The sequence below is a fragment of the Zingiber officinale genome, chromosome 7A, assembly GCF_018446385.1.
Source record: "Zingiber officinale cultivar Zhangliang chromosome 7A, Zo_v1.1, whole genome shotgun sequence".
NCBI classification, from domain to species: Eukaryota; Viridiplantae; Streptophyta; class Magnoliopsida; order Zingiberales; family Zingiberaceae; genus Zingiber; species Zingiber officinale.
This window is the reverse complement of record NC_055998.1, coordinates 66,453,874-66,480,183: the sequence shown is the minus strand read 5'-3', so window position 1 is coordinate 66,480,183 and position 26,310 is coordinate 66,453,874. Positions and strand designations below refer to the sequence as shown.

Genomic DNA, 26,310 nt, shown 5'->3' with positions numbered 1-26,310 from the left:
CCACGATGACTAAATAATAAATAACTAATTATGAATTATAGTATCCATGAACCAAACACAAATACAAATTCTAGACAATTAATCAATTAATATAAGCAGTCAAATTAGTTCAGTTAAAACTTAGTTCAATTGTTTAAAACTTAAAGGCTGAATTAACAAAAACTTGATTCTGAAAAATTAATCAGCCCATTTTATAGCAATAAATCCTGAAATAGCTCACCATGTCATCCATCGCTTCTCATTAAGGAAATGCTTTGCCTTTTAAATCACACTTTTAAGCTACTCCGATCTTTCTTAGAATTAAGAAGCACAGTCTTAATTAATATTAGCACACAAATTCCAACACATGGAATCTATTTTGGATTCAATGTACCTTCCTTATATCTTAGCCACATGCACTAATACTTAGTACTCATCTATAATTTATCTCATCCGTATTAACCTAGAAACGGATTGGTTGGAGTACTGGGGTCGAACGAATCGTCTTTTGTCATATAAAAAATGATTATTTATCCATGGTTATAAATTTTTCCTTCAAATGAAATTTACAATTAAGGGATGCTCGGCTTCTAGACCGCCTACTGCAAGTGCATCCTGATTTACCCTGGTGGCAGATGGAAAATTTCTATGGAGTTGAACCGATCATCCCAGATTCGACGTTACCCAATCTTATTAATTATTTTTTCATAAAAGATGATTGTTTATCTCAACAAAGTGAGGATCACAAATTTACCATAATAAGATAGAGATTAAATTTCAACAGACATATAGCCTTGGAAAAAAATTCTTTCCAACTTCTAATCATTTAACGGTCACTATAAATTAATCTCATAATTTACCTTTTTTCATGTAACTTAAGGATGAACTATAATAGGATAGATAAGCGTAATCACTCTTTGCTATTGACTGTTTTCCGATCAGTGCAAAGTTCCAATCAAAAAGCAAATCAAGTCAGGTCACTTTGGAGCCACGACAAAATCTCTAACAAAAATGAAAAATATCGTCTTTCATTTCCACCTCCCCTCTATTGTACATTACTTCTTTTTCCTGAAAAAATGTACATTGATACAAAATCAAAATTGTGCACATTGCAGCAAAACCACTCCTCACATGATCTGATACTCCAACACAACTTGAACAACACTCTCATTTCTACCTCCTGTTTTTCTGCGTTGGAAATACTGAAGCTTAACTTGATTTCGGATGAAATGTGTTCGGTAACCCAATTGAAACCAAACAAATGCAAGTTATACTAGTATTGCAAGTCACTCTACTTTTGAGTGTGCCATTTGTTGAATCTTCAACAAGTCTGAGCTCAAACCAGAAACAACAGGTTGCAGGAACTGAAGACAGCAAAATTGCCAAATCAACAAGTTCTTCATGCTGCTTTATCTTTCAGTCGTAACTGAGCCACTTCAAGATGAGGATATCATGTATCAAAAAGGAACAACATACGGCAAAGCCACAATATCTGCTAATTCAATCCTCATAGCTTCCGACCAAACATGGGGAACTTCACTAGCTTCAAGCTTTGCCTTCGGTTTTTGAGCATGATGACTGCTGAAAAGCCACTCCTGGTTGTCATGCTCAGGATACTCATCCACTTTGGGAATTGTGTACAGTTGTTCGAGAAACACAGAATCGGGGTGAGGACTTGCACGAACTTTACTGGTTATGTTCATTTCTACAGCAACTGGGTACATCAAGCCAGCTGAGGATGGCTGAGCTTTAGAGATGCCATTTATCATTTGTTGGTTTTGACCTACTGCTTTTGTAGGTAGTTTATTACCTGTGGCTTCAGGTTTTAATGAAGGAACAGCAATCCAGGATGACCCAAGTGTCCTCCCATTCTCTTCATGAAGATGAGGGGAACAATTTGTTCTTTGGACCTTGTTAGGCCGCAAATTAGTGTCTGCAATGCCATGAGAAATGTAGTGATATAAACCAAATAAAATAGGTTCATAACACCATATAAGTAAAACTTCTTGCAGAATTACAGATATCTGTAAGTACTACAGATGACTTACCATCAAGAAAGCCATTTTTATCAGTTTCCTTCCTCTTCTTGATATTGCCATCGATAAGATGATTCTTTGAATTATATGTTTGAGGGCCTAAAGGCTTTAGTTTGAGAATATCCGGCTGACTCTTCTTCCTGTCTTCACTAGGTTCATTTTGGTCCTTGAGATGTTCAGATTTCTCTTTTACTTTTGCCTTTTCTTTTTCTTTGTCCTTATGCTTGTGTTTATCCTTGACCTTCTTACCACGATCCCTGTCCTTGTATTTCTCTTCTCTATTAACATCAGCTTCTCTCTCTTTGTTCTTTGCTTTCTCTTCCTTGCTCTTGGTATCTGCATCCTTCTCCACTGGTTGACTGATCCCATCAATTCTTTTTGCAACCATATGGCCCTTGTTAGCAATACTTTTGCCAGCATCTGCTCTTCCTTCCATCTTAAGTGGAAGGCTAATTGAGTTGACATTTTTGGGAGCAGAAAGGCTTTGTGTTGATTGTCCCATTCCATTACTTGTTCTTTGTACCGTACTGGAATTAAAGGGAACTTTATCACTCTTGCGATTATCACTCTCGATAGAAGTTGTAGAGGATAGGCCTTCAAATCTTCTATAAAGAGAGCCTGCTGAATTTTCCGTTGGTAGTGACATGACGCCATTTCCTCTTTGTCCAGTACTAAGGAGCTTCTGTACCAAGTTATCACTTGTAATTTTTTCCTTTCGTATGGTATTTGCAAAGACCTCATTTTTTCTGTGAGTTGAATTATTAAATTTGTCAGCTGGCTTTTCCATGCAACCAACTTGCCTTTGCGGAGCAACCATGGAGGATGAAAATGTACTATGACATGCAACACTTTCTTTAACCATTGCAGTTGCAGCACCCAAGCTGCCAACACTTTTTTGGATTGGGCTGTAGAAGTTCTCAACCTTTGTGCTTGTTGCCACCTTTTGTTCATCTTTGATCCTCCTGTCCAACTCCTCCTTAAACTTAGAATGATTGATCTCCTCAGGTTTATGGCTGCAGTCTCCAAGCACTTCTGCATGGGAAGTCTGACTCTCTTTGTCAGGCCTATCATTCTGTGACCTGCTTTTATCCTTGTCTTTATCCTTTTTTTTCTTGTCTTTGTGCTTTTCTTTTCGATCTTTCTTCTCCTTGTGCTTTTCTTTACTTCGATGTTTCTCTTTTTTCTCTTTACCTTCTCTCTTTTCCTTCTTCTCCTTTTTATGCTTCTTCTCTTTGCGTTTCTCCTGAAAGTTAATGATTGACAATCAAGGCATATCAATTCCAAAAAACCAGATCCTCAACCAGACAGAAATTGCCAACATGTAGACCATATCAATTTGTTTCAACTTTAAAAATACATTCACCACTCAATAGTTAACATAGCAAGCTGGTTTAAATTGATTGATGCATCAGAAAGCCATGCCCTACCCAATAAATCTACATCTACTTCCATTACTATTGACAAATTGATGCATCCTCCAAGAAGGTTACCCCAATGAATTTGTGTCTATATAATATTTATCTCTCTCACCGGTATAATTTCAGTTAAGTCACCATAATAAGTGATTTAACAGCAGATGCAACAAAAGTTATGCTTCTTCCAAAGCTTAACCTCTAAAGTTAAGTAAAACATTCTCAATCACATAAGTCAATGAAAACTATTCAGTCACTGAATAAACAAGTTAAGCAATAGAAACGCAACTACTTGTGCCCCACCAAGGAACAGCAGGACCCTGGACAATCATGGTAGAATCTCGAAAGGCTAGATTATTCTCTAACTTAATAATGGTGTAATATATTTAATTTCCCATGAATTTCGTAGTGGGAAAAACTATATTATAAAGGGTTGCAGGTGGCCATATAAAAAAAAACCTTAAAACAATATATTTCTTCCACTGGAAAACAATGAAGATCACATTTTGTACTCAAAACGGGTAGGGAAGCTATATCCCACTGATTCATTTTATTTGTTTGAATCAACAAGCCAATATTATCTCCTATAACTATACACAACAAATTTTAAATACAAAAAGTAACACGTAGTCAATGCAGTAAAATACTAAGAGAGATCCAAAATATTCAATGCTAAGAATCTGTTTTATTGACCAACAATTAGTAGTAATGCAATTAAATTAACTTCTTTTCGAAGAATGCCTCATAATTAAATGAGACCTAGTATCCGCCATCATGAGTCCAGAGACACAAAAACTTTGCAAAAATATTAAGTATGAAAACATCCCTAATAGATGGAAATATTCTGACACAATCATTAGATAATGGTGCCTCATTGACAGTTCTAACATTCTTATCTGGAGAACATTAATTTTTTTCTGTTGTTTTCTTATCAACCCAACACTAATATAAAATAATTCCAATCCGAAGTTTTATATTTTTTTCAATAGTTTTTTCCTCGAAGACAACCAAGTTCCATAATTAGTATCTAATAGCAAATATATACATCAAGATAACTCATGCCAACAAGGTTTCTTAACGGTCAACATGTAAACATACTAACATCAGAAAATCAAAGCCAATGATAAGAAATACCATCATTCTTCTACTTCTGAAATTGAAAACCCATGAGATACCAGGAAGAAGAAACATGCATATTAAAACCCTTGGTTTATTATGTAAAAATCACCCTGTTCAAAAACTCATTTTGTTCATCTCTAATGACTGAAAAATACCTAACTAAGAAGTATTGTTTCAACGATCTCAAAAAAGTTAAGAAGAAAAAGTTTCCATTGCAGTAAAGGACGCCTATATATTTGAAGTGCAATAGCAATAGTAATGCATACTAGCTGGTTAGTGTTACATAATAGAAAGGCTTTGTGAAAGACCTAGAGAAACCAAGTGCTGGATCAAGGCTCAAACAAACCCAGAAGTGGGTCGGGCAACTAAAGTCATCTGCAAATGATTCTGCCCATCTGCAAAGGGTTCTGCCATGTTGGCCGTGCAGCATGTGATCCTAGGTGACTCTCCACAACTTCACCATGGGGGCTACACCTACAACACAGACTCATGAGGGTGGATGTTCCGACTGCAGGTAAAGAGGCAAACAACAAGAACCAATTGCTATCTATGTATCAACTTACACAAAATAGTTTTCCCACTACTAGCTTTTTCAACCAAGTATGATGACCACCTATGCAAACACATGCATGCCACTATCTCAAGCATAAAATTGATAACCTCCTAGCCTCATAAACTTACTTTCAACTCCACGAAAACTCAGTGGATAATCAACTCCACAGATTGATATTATCAGATTGAATAAAAATCAAAATAAGTTCCATCCCCAGAAGTAATGCATCTCAAATGCTGGGAAACCTAACAAATCTTCTAGTTTTGACCATAACTTCTTAGGAGCATAATCTATACAACTATTAAAGAAAGGTCTTGCATTCCTAAGAGAAGTTTTGTGATGATGGTACATAACTGAGAGGTATGACTTATACACTATGACAAAGGGTAGGTTTAAAAGCCAATGGGAGACTGCCCTAGCTTTTATTTACAAACATCTAACAGAGATGCTCCAGATCCTTAGTTACTAGACTTTCAGTGAAATATGGTATAGACGACTAAAGCAACAAGATGAAATGAATCATAAAGTTGCAAACCCACTGGCTGAAACAAAAGTAATCAGGTAAACAACACTGAAAATAAAAATGTAAAGTAGAGATCAATCATAGTTTCATCACATATAGCCAAAACATGAGGTGAATATCAAATAGCTCCAGTAAAGAAGTTCATATTTACTAGTTTGAACATCCATCTACAGTTAAATCAGTAGATTGCCATAAGACTTTTGTAGTAAGGTGTGACTACCACCAGTCATCTGTTTCTGTAAGTTGAATAAGAGGTCATATGCACAACTACGACTAGTCATCAGTTTCTGTAAGTTGAATGAAAAGCCATATGTGATGTAGAAGATAAAGTTCATGGCTTGAAATATGTGACAATTCATCAAATTCACCAATGCATTAAATTTACTACATTGGGTCCAAATTTCACTGTAAAAACATAACAAAAGCACTTTTCTAATGTTTATACCATAACATCATTAGCAGAGTTTGGCATCCGATTCATATCATTAACTTCAATACATCGCATAACATCAATTAAAATTTCACATGATAATACAGGAAGAGCCAGTTCAGAAAGTAGGAGAAATTCGGCACTACCTATCTCAGTAAAAAAAACAAACAACCAAGCTGCTGAACTATAATGTGCTTCATGGTATAAAATCAGAAAGTTATCCATGACTAAAATGCTAAGATAAACCAATATACAAGTTCACATAAAACAACTACTTAACTCACCCTAACAATTTGCCGATTAGAAAGTACAGGGGCCAAGTGGTACAATTGGAGAAGAAAACAGCATAGAGAAAAATATCGATTAAATTGATTTAATCATAAAAGAGGCACCTCGGCTAGTGAGTCTAATTGGTCGCTCCTCGTCTTCTTTTCATATCCTGGTGGTGGAAATGGGAAACAGCGAGACATTGCACGGTGAGCCTCGGTTGGTCAGGTAACCTAGTGTCCAACACAACTGTTCCAGTAAGGGAACAGACCAGCCAAGCTCCTGTCTCTGCAACATGTCCCCACACTCATTTCCAAATTCAGGTCCTCTCCATTGCTCTTTCAGCAAATCACCACTAGCAATTGCCTAAGCAAACCATATAGCTTTCAAGTTGGATACAAACAGTCTGTAACTCAACAACCACCAATCAAGATCCTCCTTTTCCCTCTCGAAACAAAATCAACCTTGAACTAGTAGTGAAGAGCAAGCAAGCCACAGACCTGAAAACAACCAAGTTCATATGACGCAAATGGAGCATTGCCTGCCTCCTAAACTTCCAAAACAAACTACAGAAATCAACGAAGTGATCTACCCGAATCAGCACAATATCCAACCGAATCCATCAGTGGGATCCGCCTCCATGGCTCAAAACGTGACCATGCGCAGTCAAGTAAACATCGTCAGAGATCAGAAGACCATCATTTGTTCCTCCTAATAAGGGAGCAAACCCTAACAAAGAACACCGTAGCTCTCGCAGCCACAAAGATCCGAACTCACAAATTCCGATCTCCACAATAATAATAATCAGGAAACCTTCTAGAGTTCGGTTCACCTTCTGAGAACTAAATGCTCGGAGCCGAGGAGAAGCTTGGGGAAAACGTTCCAAATCCGAAAAAGAGACCGAAGAGAGGGAATTTAACAGGGGCTCACAAAAGGGCTTGAGCTTGGCAAGGGGAAAGGATGAAACACAAATGGGGCAAAGATGGAACACTTTTGCTGAAAAGAGTAGCAAAGATATCGGGATTTTGGCTGGGAAAAGGGTTCCGATAAGGAGTTAGCGGCTAGAGAACAAGAAAGATCCAATCTTTCTCTCCAAATTACCTCCGGAGTAGGACTATCGATAGGTATACGCGCGGATCGGAGGCGAAATCGTCTCCGCCGAAGGAGAAAAGAGGCAGAGGGGGTTTGTTCGCTTTCGTTCTACCGGGGGGATTGGCCAAAACTGCGGCCCCTTTTCTTCTCTGATCGAACCATCGATGGGGGCGAAAGAGAAGCGAGGGGCTGTGCAAGAAGGGGGTATTTATAGACAACAAGGAAAATGGAAGGGTGGCATATGTTAACGTGGTTTAAACCACATCACGATGTGGTTCATCAAACCATAACCCAAGTCAAATCACACCTAGAGACTTGAGAGAAGTAAAATAATAATAATAATAATAATATATAAACAAAATTTTAAAAAAAATAATAGAGTTTGATTTGATTAAGATTTTCTTAAGAAAAGGGAAAAAAAAGTCGCCTAAATATGATAAGAGTTTAGTGCTTGTTTGCCAAGGTAAATTTATAAGTACCCTATGATAATTTTGATATGATTAATCAAGTTAAGTTTTATTATGTTTGATTCTTGTATCTAAATGTGAAGGAGCTTAGGAATACAAGAAGTCGAGTGGAAAACGTAACTAGCAAGAAGGATAACACGGGAAATGAGCCAAGGGGCTCGGTGCATCCGAAGGGCTCGGTGCATCCGAAGGGCTCGGTGCATCCGAAGGATAAGATGTTGCGGAAGAGTGCATCGATGGACGAGAAGGGCGTGCGCGATGTTCAAGGGACGAGAAGCCAGGAAGGAAGTTTGCTCGAGGAAAATATCAAAGTTGAGTTTGGATGAGCTCAACTCCAATTAACTAGAGCATTACACATGCAAAGAGATCAGCTAAGGAGCTTATCTACCTCATAGAAGGCGCTTTCGATGAACAATATCGAAAGCGTCTTCCAACTTGTTGGAGGCACCTTCACTAGTCGTTAGCTGAAGATAAAACTTTATCTTCAGCAGATAAAGTTTTCCACTCAAGGCGCCTTAAACTCTATTGAAGGCACATTCTAGCTTCGGATAGAGTTTTTTATGGACTATAAAAAGACCTCTGGAACTAAGAAATAGATAACAACTCCTGTATTTATTTCTTAGATTATTTCTGAACTTCCAACGAGTATTAGAGGCTTCTCTGCTTTCGACGAATGAGACTTTATAGTCCTTTCATCTACCTTGAATTAACAACCACCTAGGTTGTAACTAAGTAATGCTTTCGTCTCTTTTATTTTATTAGTTGTTCAATTAATTTATTATAATTATGCTACTAATATAAGTTGAAAGAATAAGAAGGAGACTCTTTTTATTTTAGGCAATTCACCTCCTTCTAACCGGGCGTATAAAAACCAATAAGTGGTATCAGAGCCCAATCACTTCAGAAGGAATAATCGTCGACCGAAGCACAGAAGACGATGGCCGAAATAAGTATTCACCCACAAATGTTCAAGGGGGAGTTCACGTTTTGGAAGCAATGAATAGAGATATTCTTTAAGATATATTTTATTATTTTATTAATAATGAAATATAGTTTTAAAGTACCAAAGAACATGAATGGTAAAGAACTCGAAGAACACCTCTAGACCAAAAAGTAACGCGATGAGTTTATGGCAAATTATAAGGTTGAATTTCATCTTATAAGTGTACTACCGATTGAAGAACTCGATAGAATCGACACATACACATCCGCCAAAGTTCTCTGGGATAAGTTTCTGGAACTCTATGAAGAACCAAAAAAAGCTAAATCCAACTCTTCTATGGATACCGACTCATCTTCATAAAACTCCAAGACCGAAGAGATTGCTGAAGCAGCACTGATAGCTAAATACCTACCTAAAGACGATGAAGAAAGCTTGTCCGAAAAAAGCATCGATAAAGGGGGAAAATTTTTAGGAGAATATTCGGAAGAAAGCAACGATGAAGAGGGAGCATTGGATAACGAAGTCATTAAGATAAGTGAGGTAAGTACACTATCTCCCACGCAGTCTTTCAAATTTATTAAGATATTATCTAAAAATATGATAAAATTAGAAAAAGATAATGCTAAGTTAAAATTAAACTTAGCAAATTCTTGTCCCTAAGATATGTGTGATAACTTAAAAATTAAAAATGAGAAATTAAAAAAAAAGAGATAGAAAAATTAAAACCAAAAGGAAATCTTGCATGTTCACATATATATGCTCCACAAAATAATTTTTAATTTTCTAGAAAACTAAACTGGTATTTACGATTTCACAAGGGTTAAATCAGAAAAATATCATAAAAATTTATTCTAGAAAGTATCTGATTAATCCAGTAGGAAAGAATCTATATTAAATTATAAAATTATGCTTAGATTAAAATTTTTATGCATGTTTTAATTTTAATTTATTTTAATTTTTTTACATGTTTAAATTTGTTAAAATTTTTAAATAAATTATTTTGTATGCATTTTGTTTGAAATTAATTCTTAATTTTTTTCCCGTGGAAAAGGAATTTATTATCTATCTGTAAAAAAAAAATTTGAAAATTTTGACTGATATATTATTTTTTATGAAGTTTTCAAAAAAATTAATATCTTTAAATTTAAAATTATTTTCCAAAGTTATTTTTGAAAATTTTATTTTCTATGCTAAAATATTATGTTCTCTATCAAAGAAAATATTTTCAAAATTATTTTACCATTATTAAATTTCTATTAATTCTTTAAAAAATATTAATTTTTAATATTAAAAATTCTCAAAAAGTCGAGAATTTAATTTTTCTAAAGATATTACTTCTCTTTTACATATTTAGAAAAAGTTTCAAGAATTTTTTAGCTCAAAATCTATTTGTTAAGTATTTTTTTAAAAAAAATACATCTTTTTATAGAAATAATTTATGCTTCTTATATTAACTTTTTTTATTTGTGAAAATTTTATCACTATTTTGGATATGCCTTTTTAACCATTACAAAAAATTTTAGAATTTTTCAATAATTAAATATAATTTTAAAATTATTTTTTTGAAAATTGATTTATAAATCATAAAAATTTATATTTTTGAAATATAAACTTGATAATTTTTTTAAATATTAGTCACTATTTTTGTATCCCTTAGAATTGATTTCAAATTTATATTTAGAGAATACTCCTATTTTTAATGTGACCAAAAGGGAAAAATTATAAATTAAGTCTAGGGGGAGGTACATTTTTTTGCATTGCATAACATTAATTGCAAATTATTTACTTGTTATTTTACTTTTTTTGTTTTATTTTTAGCCCTAACTTTAACTTGGATTGATGTACATCAAAAGGAAAAGACTGTAAGTACCCCATGGTAGTTTTGATGTGATTAATCAAGTTAAGTTAGGTCCTCTTGTATTTGATCCTTGTGTTTAAGTGTGTAGGAGCTTATGAACACAAGAAGTCTAGCGGAAGACAGCTAACAAGATGGATGGTATGGGAAAGGAGCCAACGGGCTTAGTACATCCGACAGACGAGGTGTTGCAGAAAAGTACACCGATGGATAGGAAGGATGTGTGTGACGTTCGAGGGACGAGAAGCCGAGAAGGAAGTTTGCTTAAGGAGAAGGTCGAAGTTGGATTCGGATGAACTCAACTCCGGTTAGCCAGAGTATCACCCACGTGAAGAGATCAGCTAAGGAGTTAATCTACCTCATAGAAGGCGTCTTCCATGGCTTGGAAGGCGCCTTCCATGAACAGTGTCGAATGTGCCTTCTAGCCTGTTGGAGGTGTCTTCCTTAGCCGTTAGTTGAAGATAAAACTTTATCTTTGATAGATAAAGTTTTCCACTTGAAGGCGTCTTGAACTCTATTGAAGACGCCTTTTAGCTTCGGATATAGTTTTTTAGGGTTATAAAATGACTCCTGGAGTTATAAAATAGATAACAACTCTTGTATTCATTTCCTAGATTATTTCTGAGCTTTCAATAAGTGTAAGAGACTTCTCCGCCTTCAACGAAGGAGATTTTATAGTGCTTTCATCTACCTTTGATTAACTATCACCTAGGTTGTAACTAAGTAATTCTTTCATCTCTTTTATTTCATTAGCTGTTCAATTAATTATTATAATTATGCTACTAATCTAAGTTGAAAGAACGAGAAGGGGCTATTTTTATTTTAGGTTATTCACCCCTCTCCTAGCCGGTCGCACCAGGACTAACAAAATCTCTATGGATGAAAAGGAGAGCTCTAATTTTGAGGTGCTCTAGTTTTTTCATCCTTATTTATAAGTTGTTCTTCCTTATTTATAAGTCAATAGTGATGATGCTTATCTTTTAAATCATGTCTATTGCAAACTTGGTTGACATGTTATTTAGTACAAAAGCAGCACAAAATCTTCTTTGTAATTTTATCTTCCTCTCATTCTACTATTTGATTTTTAGATGCAGGATGTCTTACACAATTTGGCAAAAGGCAATTATGCTTGCCCCCAATGCCCCCGCTAATCCATCCCAGGGCCAACACGAAGAAGGTAAATTATGGGTGGCTACTAGTCCTTGAAATAATGACTGCACATGAGGAAAGCATTTACTTCTATTGGTGCAATCATGCCCTAAAAGTTTCAATGTGTTGACAATTATTTAAGTTTGGGTTAATATGTTGGATCTAACATGAGTTGCGAGTTTATAGGAGAAGCCCTTGCAGGTCGGAAGACCGGATGCGAGGCAAGGAAAGTCCAAGGAGATCAAGGACCAGATTCTTGGAAAGAGAAATCCTTGTAGGTTGAAAGACTAGATACAAGGCAAGAGAAGTCCAAGGAGGTCGAGGACCGGATTCTTGGCATGAAGACCCAAAGATGAGGAAGCTCTAGACACAAAGTCCAGGGAACAGGAGGTTCATCTGGCATGAGGTACTTGAAATGATTTGGAATTGTGTAAAATATTGAATTGTGAGCTAAAATGTGTATCAATTAATTAACCGATCGATTGGGAAACAACCAATCAATTGGTTAATTGATTAAGAAGCATTTGTTGAGAACAGAATGCTCCTGGATTGATCATGTAATCGATTGGTGGTAGCCAATCGATCAACTGATCGATTGAAGAGGATTTTACGCAAATGCATAGAATGCTCCTGAATCGATCAGGCGATCGATTGGTCATAACCAATCGATCAGCCAATCGATTGAAGATGCTTTTGCATGAAAAAACAAAATGTTCCTAGATCGATCAGGCAATCGATTAGTGGTAACCAATCAATCAGCCGATCGATTGAAGAGGTTTTTACATGAAAGCACAGAATGCTCCTAGATCGATCGGCTGATCGATTGATGGTAACCAATTGATTAGCCGATCGATTAACAAGTCTTTTACTTGAAAACATAGTGCACCTAGATCGATCAACCAATCAATTGAGGTAACCAATTGATCAGCTGATCGATTGAGATTAAAATAATCTACACCGTTGATCTGGAGTTGGTAGCGTCCAATGGATATCTTGGAATCGATTGGAGATTTACTCGAATTGATTTATGGCAGAATGTCTATGAGAAATAGCTATATTTTCGAAGACATAAAAAGCTTATCACCGAGGAAAAATAGTAGAACTCTTGCAAAACACTATTTTATTACTCCTAAGTGCTCAAGATCTCTCAAGTGCTCAAGATCAACTCATGCTCTCCTCCAGCTAAATTTTCAAGCTACCACCAAGAAGAAGAAGCTATTTCAAAGTCTGTAATCTTCTCCTCTTCTTTCTTGTTGTGAGCTATTTATTTTGAGGAAGAGAGCTTTAAATCTTGTAAGGTTTCTCCACGTTCGGCATAGCTTCAAGAAGGAGAATTTCCATAATGGAAGGGTGACTTTGGTGGTGTCGATCCTTGGACGAGTCACCTCCTTGAGAAGGAGATGGATACCAAGTAAATACAAGAAGTTAGCATTGATCTCAAGTCTCCGCTGTGCAAAATCAAGTTAACCAAGAAATCAAAGTGAGTTATTCCCCCCCCCCCCCCCCCTAGCTCAATTGGTCCTAACTACTTTAGCTATGCTAAGGTTCTAACCTTAGACCTCAACTTGATAGTACCTCATGTGCTAGCCACTAGACCATCCCGAGAGGACTTACATGAGGTCATTGGGGGTGGAAATTATCATCATGACACATGTGAAATTCCAGTGACATCACGATCAGTGATATCAAGTTCTCTATCATTGAGGTAGTGGTTGTCAATATTACACCTTGAGCAAACTCTAAGGTTAGAAAAAGAAAGAGAACTTGATCTCGTGACCTTAGATGAACTTCTAAGGCCAAGGAGAAATAAAGAGAATTTGATCTTGAGACCTCATAATAGGGACGGACACCCAAGAATTATTACAGAAGGACTAGGCTGATCCTGAGATATCAAAGTCCATTATGATGCCATAAAAGAGGTCTGAGTTCACTTTGCACGAGCACGTTACCATCTCGCCTTTTCATATATTTCATCAAATTTTAATATTTTATTGAATGAGTTTTTTTTATTATTTATGAAATGATTAAGTTAATTTAATTTACCAGTAGATGTTAGAAATTTGGGAGTCATATCGAAAGGTCTAGCTGCTGATGTCGCATTAGAGATCATGTCATCGATAGTGAGGTAGAGGTAGTTAGCGCGTGGTCATAAGCGTAACATAAGGTCATGCTCACACATTTTATGCAGGACCTGAATCCATAATTTCTTTCTTCCGGTGTCGACGTAACTCATAAGAGTACGTTGGCGTGGAGGACATGTCTATTTGGTCATGGAAGCCATGCCCGAGGGCAACCATGTCGATAACTACTCCTCCATGGGTGAGGGCCTAGAGCGCAACAACAATGTCTATTTGAGAAAAATTCAAGTAAGATACTAATAGTAATTTCAATTTAGCTCACTTCTTTTTGGTCATGACAACCCCTTTGTTTCCAAAAGTACAATAAAAATCTTATTGAAGAATTAAAAATAGAATAAAATAGACAAAATCAAGTGATTAACGACACAAAATCAAGATGGTGATGGCCATAGTAGCGACCGTGAGATGCTTTGGTAGTGATGGCAACAACAACGGTTGGATAATACTTTGGTCGTGCTGTGGCAGCGGCCATGACAAAGGTCTCGTGAGTTGGTCATTTGCACAACTAAAGCATCACATAACTCGATTATGCAGGATGTGGATGCGAATGCAACAACAAAGAAGAGGAGAAGAAAAATATTAAGCCTTAGAGTTACCTGATTCACTATCCGCCTGTCCTTGTCTGTGGAGATGTCTTTAAAGAGATACACAGAGCGACAGAGAGACACACAAAAAAATATAATACATTAAAATTAAATTTGCTCCCTTACAAAAAAAAATTTTGGTTGGACTATATCCCCCATTTAAATCTGTCTCTACCTTAGATAAGCCTTTGATGCCAAAGAGTGATAAAGAGAACTAGATCAATGACCTTAGATGAATCTTTGAGGTTAAGAAGAGATAAAGAGTGTTTGTTCTACCACCTTCTAATAATCCTAGTTAGCTTCATTGACTATCCCTGAGGATGATCGGCCCAGTCCCATGGAAATTTTCCACTGACCACAGGGGTAAATTGGGAAGTGCACGCGGTAGCCAGCTCAGAAGCCTAGTATCTCTTGGTTGCACCCCCCCCCCCCCCCATTTAGAGAAAAAATTTCTACAAATACGTCATAGTTGGGGATCGAACCGCGGGTGCCTGGGTGATAACTTAGATGTTCTACCATGACACTATAGCCCTGGATACATTTGTTCCTACCACCTTGGATGAATATTTAAGGGAGAGAGAGAGATAAGAACTCTCAATCCCACAACCTTGGGCACACCTCCAAGGAGAGATAGAGAAAAATCAAAACAAGAAACTTCTAAGTAGGGATAGATAGAAAATCAATCTTATGACCTTAGACTAACCTCTAGGATCAAGGAATAAAGATAACTCAAGCCTTGTTCTCTTTGGGATTGAGCAAATTTCTTACAATGAGGATAGATAGAGAAATCAGACCTCCAATTATAGGTGAGCCTCTAAAGTCGAAGATAGATAAAGAAAACTTAATCACACACCTTGGACAAATGTTAAGAATAAGGAGAGGTAAAGAGAACTTGATTTTGTGACCTTGGGCATACCTTTGGGGTCCATAAAAGATAGAGAAAACTCAATCATAAGACCTTAGGTAAACTCTTAAAGTCGGGGTTAAATAGAGAATTTTTGGTGTAATCAACCTTCAAGGTTTTGATATTTGATAATATACTTATGTCTAGTCAAGTTTGGCTAAAGGTTGATTTAAATAGGACTTGATGTTTGGAAGTGAGTTAAGTCTAGTCAACTCAAAGGTTGACTTAATGACTAGCTAAGGTAAAGTCTAGTTGAGTCAAAAGTTAACTTGATGACTAGCAAGGAAAAGTTTAAGCAGGTAAAGGGTGACTAGATGTTTGGCATGGGAAAGTCCTAAAAGTTTAGGAGAGAGCAGGATGTTGGTCAAGGGAGAGACTAGCAGGTTAAGGATGGTCGGATGTCTGGTAAGAGACAAGTGGCAAGTCTAAATAGATCAAGATGATCGGATGCTTGGCAACGTTAAATCCTAAGGGAGTAATGAGAAGTTTTAGAGGAACTCTAAGCAAGAAACCTAGTAGGTTAAGTAGACTTACAATGTTAGGCTTAATTCTAAAGGAGTGAACCTTAGGTGGTAAAGTCTTGTAGGAGTGGACTCCAAGCAAGAGATAAGCCTAGTAGGTCAGGTAGACTACAAATTAAGCTTGAGTGTTTACTTTTTCTTTGTATAGATGTTTTGCATGAGCTTGGAGCTGGAAGAAAAATAGAGAGCAAACTAATGTAATTGAACATAGCTAGACCAAGTTCGAAGTAAGCCGAACTTAACTCAGGTCACACCAGGCCCAACCCAATTTAGTTGACTAATCCTTCTTGAACTTGATCAATTAAGGAACTTAGGCTAGTCACTCCCTTAAGGGCTTTAACCTCCTTTTGGAGTGACTTGACCTGAATATTAAACTTAGCTAGTTTTCTTGAAAAATAAGAAATTAAATTTTCTAATCTAACTACTAATGGACTTACAGTGGAGTTGGAATCGTCCGAACTAGATACTAATCTGTGATGTATGTGATGCATGCTAGAGTAGAGTTTTTCGGGCCGCATAAACCATTTTTTTCATTGCAGAAACCCCGAATCTCATACCACCGGATCCGTGCGAAGTTATAAAACAAAAATTTTCTACGTATACGAGTTTCTCTAACCTAGATCTACACTAGATCTACAAAGAAAAGAGTTTACCATTGATGTGATGCCCTTCGCAAATCTCGCTCGTCCAAGGTTCGTCGGATCTCAAGGTTGTCAAGTGTACAACCCTCTATGTGTATCCACACGAACAAATCTATGGAGAGAACCTCTAAAGATGTGCTAGCAACCTTAGAGGATCAGCAATGGTGGAGGAGAGGGAGAGAAGAAAGGTAGAGAGGAAGAAGAAGGAGGTTACCAAAACCAAATGAAACTCACACTTGTGAATTAAGTGGTCGGCCACCTTTTTTGAGGCTTATAAACCTCCATGGGATTTCAAGAGTCACAACTCTTGATCTCCCTCATGAGGTGGCACACACATGTGCTAGCCTTGATGATGTGGCACATCATCATTAGTCCACTTAATGCTAACTCATAAATAAGGTGGCAATAGTCAAGTTAAACTTGACCTTTCATCTTCCTCTCAAGTCAAGTCAAACTTAACCACTTCTCTCCCATGGTTGATTAAATCTAACCATTGGTTCAAGTCAATTTTAATTTAATGAATCTCTATTCATTGAATTAAATTGGCTCAATGAGTATAAGTCCAAATTAGACTCATTTCACACATGAACCAAATTGAGTCCAACTCAATTAGTTTACTTTGGATTACTCTTAATCCAATTTAGTTCATCATATGAACCTAATCCTCTTGGTTCATCATATGAACCTAATCTCCATCTAATTGCCCTTTGTGTGTGACCCTATAGGTTCTTGTAACGTTAGCAATGCTCCTAAACTCATTTAGAAGTATAAGTAATGAGCGGTATCTAGCAACACATCATTACTACCCAAGTTACAAGAATGTTGAGATCCAACATCACCTTGTGACTACTAATTGTGACCCCTCACAATATATGACAAGTGTCCTTCTATCCTTGACATCTAGATTGATCAATATGAGGCATAGACCGTGTCATCCTCTAATCAATCTAAATCTTAAATCCCAAGTAGACTCACTCAATCAAATGAGCTCAACATCTCATATTGACTCATTTGGGCATGACCATGCAACTTAGTGGTCTCACTCTATCAAGAATAATGATGTCACTCCCGTCATATAGGAGGGATAGATCCCATCTACATCACTCACATCCCTCCGCATAATTTGTTACATACCCAGTAATCGCCTTTATAGTCCACCCAGTTACGGGTGACATTTGACGAAGCCAAAGTATGTAACTCCTTATGTAGGGAACCATGATGACTTCAGGTCTAAGGACTAATAGTCATACTAATAGCCACATGAGAAAGTATATGACACTCATATAACGATCTATGATACTTTCTCAAGGCGGGCCATTCAGTATACATTCTCCAATGCATACCCATGTGTCAACTTGATATCTCCATATCCATAACTTGTGAGATCAAGTCATCGAGTTGACCTACATGCTAGTCTTGTTGCATTAACATTGTCCCTGAATGTTAATACTTGACTAGAAATGATTAAGAGTAGTGTTCCCTATATCATCTCAATATCGATTCAACCAATCGATTGATATAGGTAAGAACCTTCTACTCAAGGACGCTATTATACTTAGTTATTTGGCATCAATACAAGTAAGAATAATAACCATAAACAAATGCCTTTATATACATAAGAATATGATATAACGAGTCCATATAACAATCATCAAATGATTTTTATGTTAATACATGGTCAGAAAGTTAACAATCATGGATATGAGATATCAGGTTAATACATGGGTATATATTAGAGAATATGTACTGAATGACCCGCCATGAGAATGTTTCATAGATCATTATATAAGTGTCATAAATATTCTCATGTGACTATTGGTATGAATAGTCCATAGACCTGAAGTCACTACGGTTCCCTATATAAGAAGTTGTGTACTTTGGTATCGGCAAACGTCACCTATAACAAGGTGGACAATAAAGTTGATCACTGGGTATGTAATAAATTATGCGGAGGGATGTGAGTGATGTAGATGAGATCTATCCCTTCCATATGAGGAAAGCGATATCTGTGGGCTCCTTAATTAGTAGGACACAAGAAATCATAGTCATGCTCAAATGACTCAATATGAGATATTAAGCTTATTTGATTGAGTGTGTCTACTTAGAATTCAAAAAACATAAAGGTCGATAAGAGGATGACACGGTCTATGTCTCATTGATCAATCTAGATATCAAGGATAGAAAGACCAAGTCATATAATATAATAGCCATAGACAAGTTAGGTCGAATCTCGACTTTCTCGTCACTTGGGTAGCAATGATGCCTTGCTAAATGCCACTCATTTCTCATGTATCTAAATGTTGATTTGGATACATTGCCAATGTTACAAGAACCTATTGGGTCACACATAAAGAACAAGTAGATTTGGAGATGAGTTCATATGATGAATCATTGGATTAAGTCTAATCCGAATTGGACTTATTGAGTTAGACTCAATTGGATCTAATTATTGGATTAAATCCAATTCAAACTAGACTCAAGGAGTCAATTCAAATTAATGAAATAGTGATTTGTTGAATTTGAAATTGCATAAGATTAATTGAGTAAGACTCAATTGAATTAGACTTGAGTTAGACTCAAGTGAATTAGACTTGAGTTAGACTCAAGTGTATTAGACTCGAGTTAGACTCATGTGAGGATTAATGGAGATTAATTCATTGAATTTTCGAAATTCAATGAGTCATTCAATTTTCAAAATTGAATTCAAAAATGAAGAGTTTCAAGTGTGGTCCTTAATGGAGAGTGAATGCTCATTAAGGCTCATTAAGTGTTTTCTCTCATTTTTGAGTAACTTCTTCATTCTCCTTTCTCTTCTCTACTCCTCTTGGCCGAAATTACCTTGCTTGGTTCCTAGCACAACCTTAGGTACTTCTCTTCTCCATTTTTGTGAGTTTATGAGACAAACAGAGATACTTGTTCGTGTGGATACCGTAAGTGCCAACGTGCGATCGTGCTGAAATCCAAGCTGTCTGGAGTCTGTGAGCACGCATCAAAGGTATACTATCATGTTGTTGTTCAAATCTTAGTATATTTTCTTTTCCTTCGCATGGATCTCCTGGAGGAACTAGATGGTTTCCGCTGCGCATAAGCGTGTTTAGCGCTCTAGTTTCTTACAATGGTTTCAGAGCCACTTGCGAAGGGATATACTAAGTTGTTAGAATTTTTATATGTGATATAGAAATGCATGATATGTTTACTATGATCTGCAAATTATGAGTTTCGGCCAAAAATTGGTATTTTGTTGAGAACGAAGCATAGTTAGTATGTGACCAGCAAGGTCTTGGCGATGGGACTGCCGTGGCGTTGCGGCTCATAATTTGTTGTTCACATCATAATTGATTTATGTCATAAGTATATTGTGAATATAAATGACATGGTGCATGGTTATCGCCCTTATTATGTGTGATGTTGTAATTCATAATACGACCTGCGTGTCGTGCCTTCATCCTTTTATTCTTGTTGTAATTTTAGACTACACTCAAATGTAACTCGAGTTTCTTTAGATTTTGTAATGTACAAATTAGAAAGGAGTTAGTCTACTAGACGACGGGTGAAAAGGAAGGAAGGAAGGAGTTAGTCTACTAGACGATGGGTGAAAAGGAAGGAAGGACAACAACACACGACGACCAAGGAAGCGCTTGGAGAAGCTTCTTTAACCTAGGTTGACTTATCGCTCATCTCATTGGCTTGAGAAGATCGTAGTTTATGGGGGTCATAACCATATCACATTTTAATTTATGCATATATGTGATGTGTGCTTTGATTGTATTCGATACATGTCTAGTTTAAATATAATTAGGTCTTTTTAATATATGTCTACCAAAGTTTAGTACTCACTTCTGGCTCGATCAATTGTAATCAGGTTTTGCCAAAGTAAAGTGATTCAATTTATCTTGCTAGAGTGCGACAGGATAATTGTGATGTCTGACTATTAAACTTGGGTGCAACTTAACTAAGTTGACTTATTTAGATTGAGAGCTTAGAGGCATATCCCATAAGATGGAATTCAAATTGTACTAATCTTGGGCGATTAGCCAAAGCTAACTCAAGATGAGCTATAATATGAATTTCATAAGATGGGCAAATGAATAAATAGTATTATTCATCTAGCTATACAAGAGTTTCATTTAATGTAATTGGTATATGGTGCCTACTTACATTATAGGAGTCTTGGGCAATTAGCTAAAGCTAACTCAAGATAAGGTATAATATGGATCTTGTCCCACATGAATGTCATTACGATTGGATTTGGAGCTAGTAGTGTGGGTAAAACCACAACCATGACTCGCTCCTACCAAGATTTACAATTCTGTGGGAGAATCATTTAATTAAAGGCCTAATTAAATGGTTGATATATGATACTAAGTTCTGCATTATGTTGTTGTAGATTACCATGTCATCAAATACGTTGAACACTCTCTCTCTCTGCGATCTGTCCTTGATAAGGACAAGCTTAATGGAGCTAACTTCCTGAACTGGTACAGAAAGAACTGGTACAGAAACTTGAGAATAGTTCTCAAGCAAAAATGGAAACTGTACATCCTAGAGTAGTCTATTCCTAAAGCACCCCCCACTTCTACCACTAGAGTTGATAGGGATGCTTACAAAAAGCATCAAGATGATGCATTAGATGTGTCATACCTTATTCTTGCCACCATGAACTCTGAGCTTCAGAAACAACATGAGAACATAGATGCTTATGATATGGTTGAACACCTTAGACAACTATATCAAGGACAAGCAAGGCACGAGAGATTTGAGATCTCTAAAGCACTGTTTCAATGCAGAATGCAAGAAGGAAGTCCCGTAGGGCCATATGTACTCAAAATGATTAGGTATGTAGAAAACCTACAATGGTTGGGATTTCCACTAGGCCCAGAATTAGCCACTGATCTTATCTTGCAGTCATTACCCGATAGCTATAGTCAATTTGTCATGAACTACAAAATAAATGAAATTGACAAATCACTGCCTGAGATGTTTAGAATGTTGAGAACTGTTGAACTAAACTTTAAGAAGGCAAAGCCTAATACCATTTTGATGGTGTCTAAGGGCAAAGGCAAGTGGAAGCCTAAAGGTAAAGGTAAGACTCAAGCCAAAGGAAAGGGCAAGACTCATGCACTAAAACCCAAAGGTGGGGTTACTAAGGAAGGAACCTGCTTCCACTGTAGTGAGACTGAACATTAGAAGAGGAACTGCAAGATATACCTAGAGGAACTGAAATGGAAGAGAAGTGAGACTTCTGCCTCAGGTATATATGTTATAGAAGTCAATCTATCTATTTCTTCTTCATGGGTATTAGATACCGGATGTGCATCTCACATTTGTACTAATATGCAGGGGCTGAGAAATAGTAGAGCGTTGGCAAAGGGCGAAGTGGACCTACGAGTAGGCAATGGTGCAAGAGTTGCTGTTGTCGCTGTAGGAACATATTCCTTATCTTTGCCCACTGTGCTTGTTTTAGAACTAGAAGAGTGTTGCTATGTGCTCGCTTTGACAAAGAACATTATCTCTGTTTCTTGTTTGGACAAGAAAGATTTTGCATTTGTAATAAAGGACAAATGTTGCTCCGTTTATTTCAATGATATGTTCTATTGTAGCGCACCTCTTATGAATGGCCTCTATGTTCTAAACTTTGAAAACCCAATCTATAACATAAATACCAAATGGTTTAAATCTAACCATTTGAACCAAACATGTCTTTGGCATTGTTGCTTGGGTTACATAAATGAGAGTCGCATATCCCAACTCCATAAGGATGGACTTTTGGACTCATTTGATTTTAAATCATATGAGGGTTACGAATCTTGTCTTCAAGGTAAGATGACAAAGACTCCATTTAGTGGACATGGAGAAAAGGCTAATGATCTGTCAGGACTCATACATACTGATGTATGTGGCCTTTTCATAATAGCAGCTAGAGGAGGCTATTATTACTTCATTACCTTCACTGATGATTTCAGTAGATACGGCTATGTGTATCTGATGAGACATAAGTCAGAATCCTTTAAAAAGTTCAAAGAATTCAAGAATGAAGTACAAAACCAACTTGGTAAGAGTATTAAGATGCTTCGATCAGATCGAGGTAGGGAATACTGTTACAATTCAACAAGTGCACGAATTCATCGTCAGTAATATAAAAGATTGTCGAACCCATAGGGATTGGTTATAAGCACTAGTGATGGCACATTTAGGATTAGCTATACTATCGATGGTTGTAAGTAATCTAAGAAAAGAGATAGGAAAGCGAGGAATTAGAACTAGCAACGAGAAGAAATCAACCTGGTTAATGAAGAGTTCTAGGAGTTCGGTTTCATTGTGGTGGTATTGATGTGTCTCATACTATCCTATATTCATTGTCCATCGGCATGCATTCACCGAAAGCTAAAGCAACTATCTTTGAGCACCAGACAAAGACGATCCCTATGAAATCTTGTTACGGTTAACCCCTGTCACTAGGGCACCTCGGTAGATCACAAGGACATGACTCTTACTGATGTTATCAAGGATAGAATTAAGAAGCTTAGTTTGGTCTCTTACTTCCTTGTGAAGGAGTCGCCTCTCCTTTCCAGGAAGTATCCTAGATGTCAATGAATGGATTACCCCTGTCACTAGGGTCCCTCGGGTGTACGATCTAAGGTATTTGTCCCCAGGGCATATCACAGATGGGGAGTGCATGGTTCTGTGACTGAAAGGTCCAGGGGTCGATCCCCGGGGTGTCACTGCCTGGGGTTAACATCTCCGCCATGCACTTTCCACCTGTGTACCTGCATTTACCTCCCTCCATATCCGTGGGACCGGCTCTAGGGGGGCCGCTGATGTGGCGGTTCCACATTTTTTTAAGGTATTCCCTCTATGAGATTGGCAATTCCTACACAATCAATCAACACAACAAAGAGATCGAGGAGTCGAAACAAAGCAAGCGAAATCATCCAATGAATATAAAGATAATATGAGTTTTACATCAAAATCAATCCACAATTACTCCCTCGTACTAGAACAAAGATTCTACTCCATAGACGTAGAAAAACCCGAAGACATGGTGAATCTAAACATACAATCCTCAAACACAAAGAGAGAAAGAAGAAGTATGTTTATCCAATGACGATGATGTTAGCTAGAGCCCTAGAGCCAATCATTTGATGATTGTATTTTGGACTTGTTGTATCATATTCTATCTATATAAATAAAGGCATTTGGATTTTGGTTATTATACTTACTTGTATTGGTGCCAAATAAACTAAGTATAATAATGTCCTTGAGTAGATGGTTCTCACCTATATCAATCGGTTAGTTGAACTGATAGTGAGATGATATAGGGAACACTACTCTTACTCATTCCTAGTCGAGTATTAACATTCAGGGACAATGTTAATGCAATAAGACTAGCATGTAGGTCAACTCGATGACTTGATCTCACAAGTCATGGATATAGAGATATCAAGTTGACACATGGGTATACATTAGAGAATGTATACTGAATGACCCGCCATGAGAAAGTATCATGGATCGTTATATGAGTGTCATATACTTTCTCATGTGGCTATTAGTATAACTACTAGTCCTTAGACCTGAAGTCACCATAGATCCCTACATAAGGAGTTATGTACTTTGGTTTCGTCAAACGTCACCCGTAACTGGGTGGACTATAAAGGCAATTACTGGGTATATAACAAATTATGCAGAGGGATGTGAGTGATGTAGATGGGATCTATCCCTCCTATATGACGGGAGAGACATCGGTATTCTTGATAGAGTGAGACCACGAAGTGCATGGCCATGCCCAAATGAGTCAATATAGGATATTGAGCTCATTTGATTTAGTGAGTCTACTTGGAGTTCAAGATTTAGATTGGTGAGAGGATGACATGGTCTATGCCTCACATTGACCAATCTAGATGTCTAGGATAGAAGGACACTTGTCATATATTGTGAAGAGTCACAATTAGTAGTCACAAGGTGATGTTGGATCTCAACATTCTTGTAACTTGGGTAGTAATGATGTGTTGCTAGATACCGCTCATTACTTATGCTCCTAAATGAATTTAGGGCATTGCCAACGTTACAAGAACCTATAGGGTCACACACTAAGGACAATTAGATGGAGATTAGGTTCATATGATGAACTAAGAGGATTAGATTCATTTGATGAATCAAATTGGATTAAGAGTAATCCTAATTGGGCTAACTTGAGTTGGACTCAAGTTGATTCATGTATTCAATGAGTCTAATTTAGATTATGACTCATTGAATCAATTTAGTTAAATAAATTAGATTCATTATATTAAGTTGGCTTGAATCAAATGGTTGGATTCGATCAACCATGGAAGAGATTTGGTCAAGTTTGACTTAACTTGAGAGGAAGAGGAAGAGTCAAGTTTGACTTGACTAATTGCCACATCATTAGTGAGATGGCAAGATGTGGACCAATGATGATGTGCCACATCATCAAAGTGTGCCACCTCATGGGAATTACAACTCCATTCTCTTTAATGGCTACATTTAATGAGAATGGGGGTTACTCCTTAGAGATGTGGCCGGCCACTTATCATTGTGAATGAAATTGATTTTTCATTCAAGGCATATTGATTCCTTCTTCTTCCTTGAGTTCTTCTTGCTCTCTCCCTCTCTTCTTCTTGCCGTGACCTATCAAGGTGCTAGCACACCTTTGTTTAGGTCTTCTCCACCTAAGTTGTCCGTGTGGATACTTCTAGAGGACCGTACGCTTGACGGTCTAGAGATCCGGCATTTTGGACGAGCGGGATACGCGACAGGCACGCTTCAAAGGTATAAAAAATGTTTTCTTCCTTTGTAGATCTACTGTAGATTGAAGCTTTAAACTCGTACTCGTATTTTCGAAAGTTTTTCTTCGCACGAGATCCAGTGGCATGGGTGATTCGGGGTTTCCGCAACGCGAAAATGCGGTTTTCGCGGCCCGAAAAATCCAACAGTGGTATCAGAGCCACGTGCGAAGCGAGTACGAGTTTAAATTAGTATTTTTGTGAAAAATATGCATACTGTAACATTCTGTGAATTTCCTAATTTTTATGATTTTATGGGTATTTTTCTCGTAGAAGCGAAGCATAAGTGTTTCGGCACTTATAGGCTTCGACTACCGAGAAGAATTTTCCAAAACGGTAATGTTTCAACCCAAAATCTTTTGGGACAGCAGGCTAAGGCGCTCTTGGATCGCTTAGGAGCAACTCGCGATGGTTAGATCGCGGGTAGGGGTACTGCCCCTAACCCCGCAAGGGGATTTGCTCCGCGATTGCGCCCGAAACGCTAATCGGGACCGCCGGGAAAAATTTACTCATAAAATCTGTAAAATTATGAAAAAATTACAGAAAAATTATGAAAAATATATAATTTTGAATTATATATTATTTTTGTGATAGTCATGGCCCAAATACCCAATTCGATTGGACAATTGTGTTGTAATTCATAATACGGCCTGCGTGCTGTTATGTGATGTGCGTGATGTATTTATCTTATTTTTATTTATTTTATTTTTCGCGACCTGCGCGTCGTGCCTTCCTTTTATTCTGGTTGTAAATTAGATTTAGACTCGAATGTAACTCGAGTTTCAAAATTGTAATGTAATTTTGAAGCGGTGGAAGGTCCACACGAGACGGAGTTACGAGGAGGGCACGAGTAACACAAGGTGGTCAAAGGAAGAAGCTTCAGAAGATGTTGACCT

The 26,310-nt window shown here is 37.1% G+C and overlaps 1 protein-coding gene across 1 annotated transcript; it reads right to left on the bottom strand.

The window, feature by feature from the left end:
* Positions 1-982: 982 nt before the first annotated feature.
* On the bottom strand, positions 983-7,588 carry LOC122001460 (DNA ligase 1-like). The gene is made up of 4 exons (XM_042556207.1): positions 6,912-7,588; positions 6,445-6,819; positions 2,028-3,258; positions 983-1,912 (listed from the first exon to the last, which is right to left on the bottom strand). Exons 2-4 carry the CDS (start codon positions 6,520-6,522, stop codon positions 1,437-1,439), a joined length of 1,785 nt encoding a protein of 594 aa, XP_042412141.1. The 5' UTR covers positions 6,523-6,819; positions 6,912-7,588; the 3' UTR covers positions 983-1,436.
* Positions 7,589-26,310: the final 18,722 nt, after the last annotated feature.

Excerpts from the sequence above, each read along its gene's own strand:
- LOC122001460 (XM_042556207.1), bottom strand. The coding sequence starts at position 6,522 with ATGTCTCGCTGTTTCCCATTTCCACCACCAGGATATGAAAAGAAGACG. Across the intron at positions 3,259-6,444 it reads AATTAGACTCACTAGCCGAG|GAGAAACGCAAAGAGAAGAA; the intron begins GTGCCTCTTTTA and ends ATTAACTTTCAG. Across the intron at positions 1,913-2,027 it reads TAAAAATGGCTTTCTTGATG|ACACTAATTTGCGGCCTAAC; the intron begins GTAAGTCATCTG and ends ATGGCATTGCAG.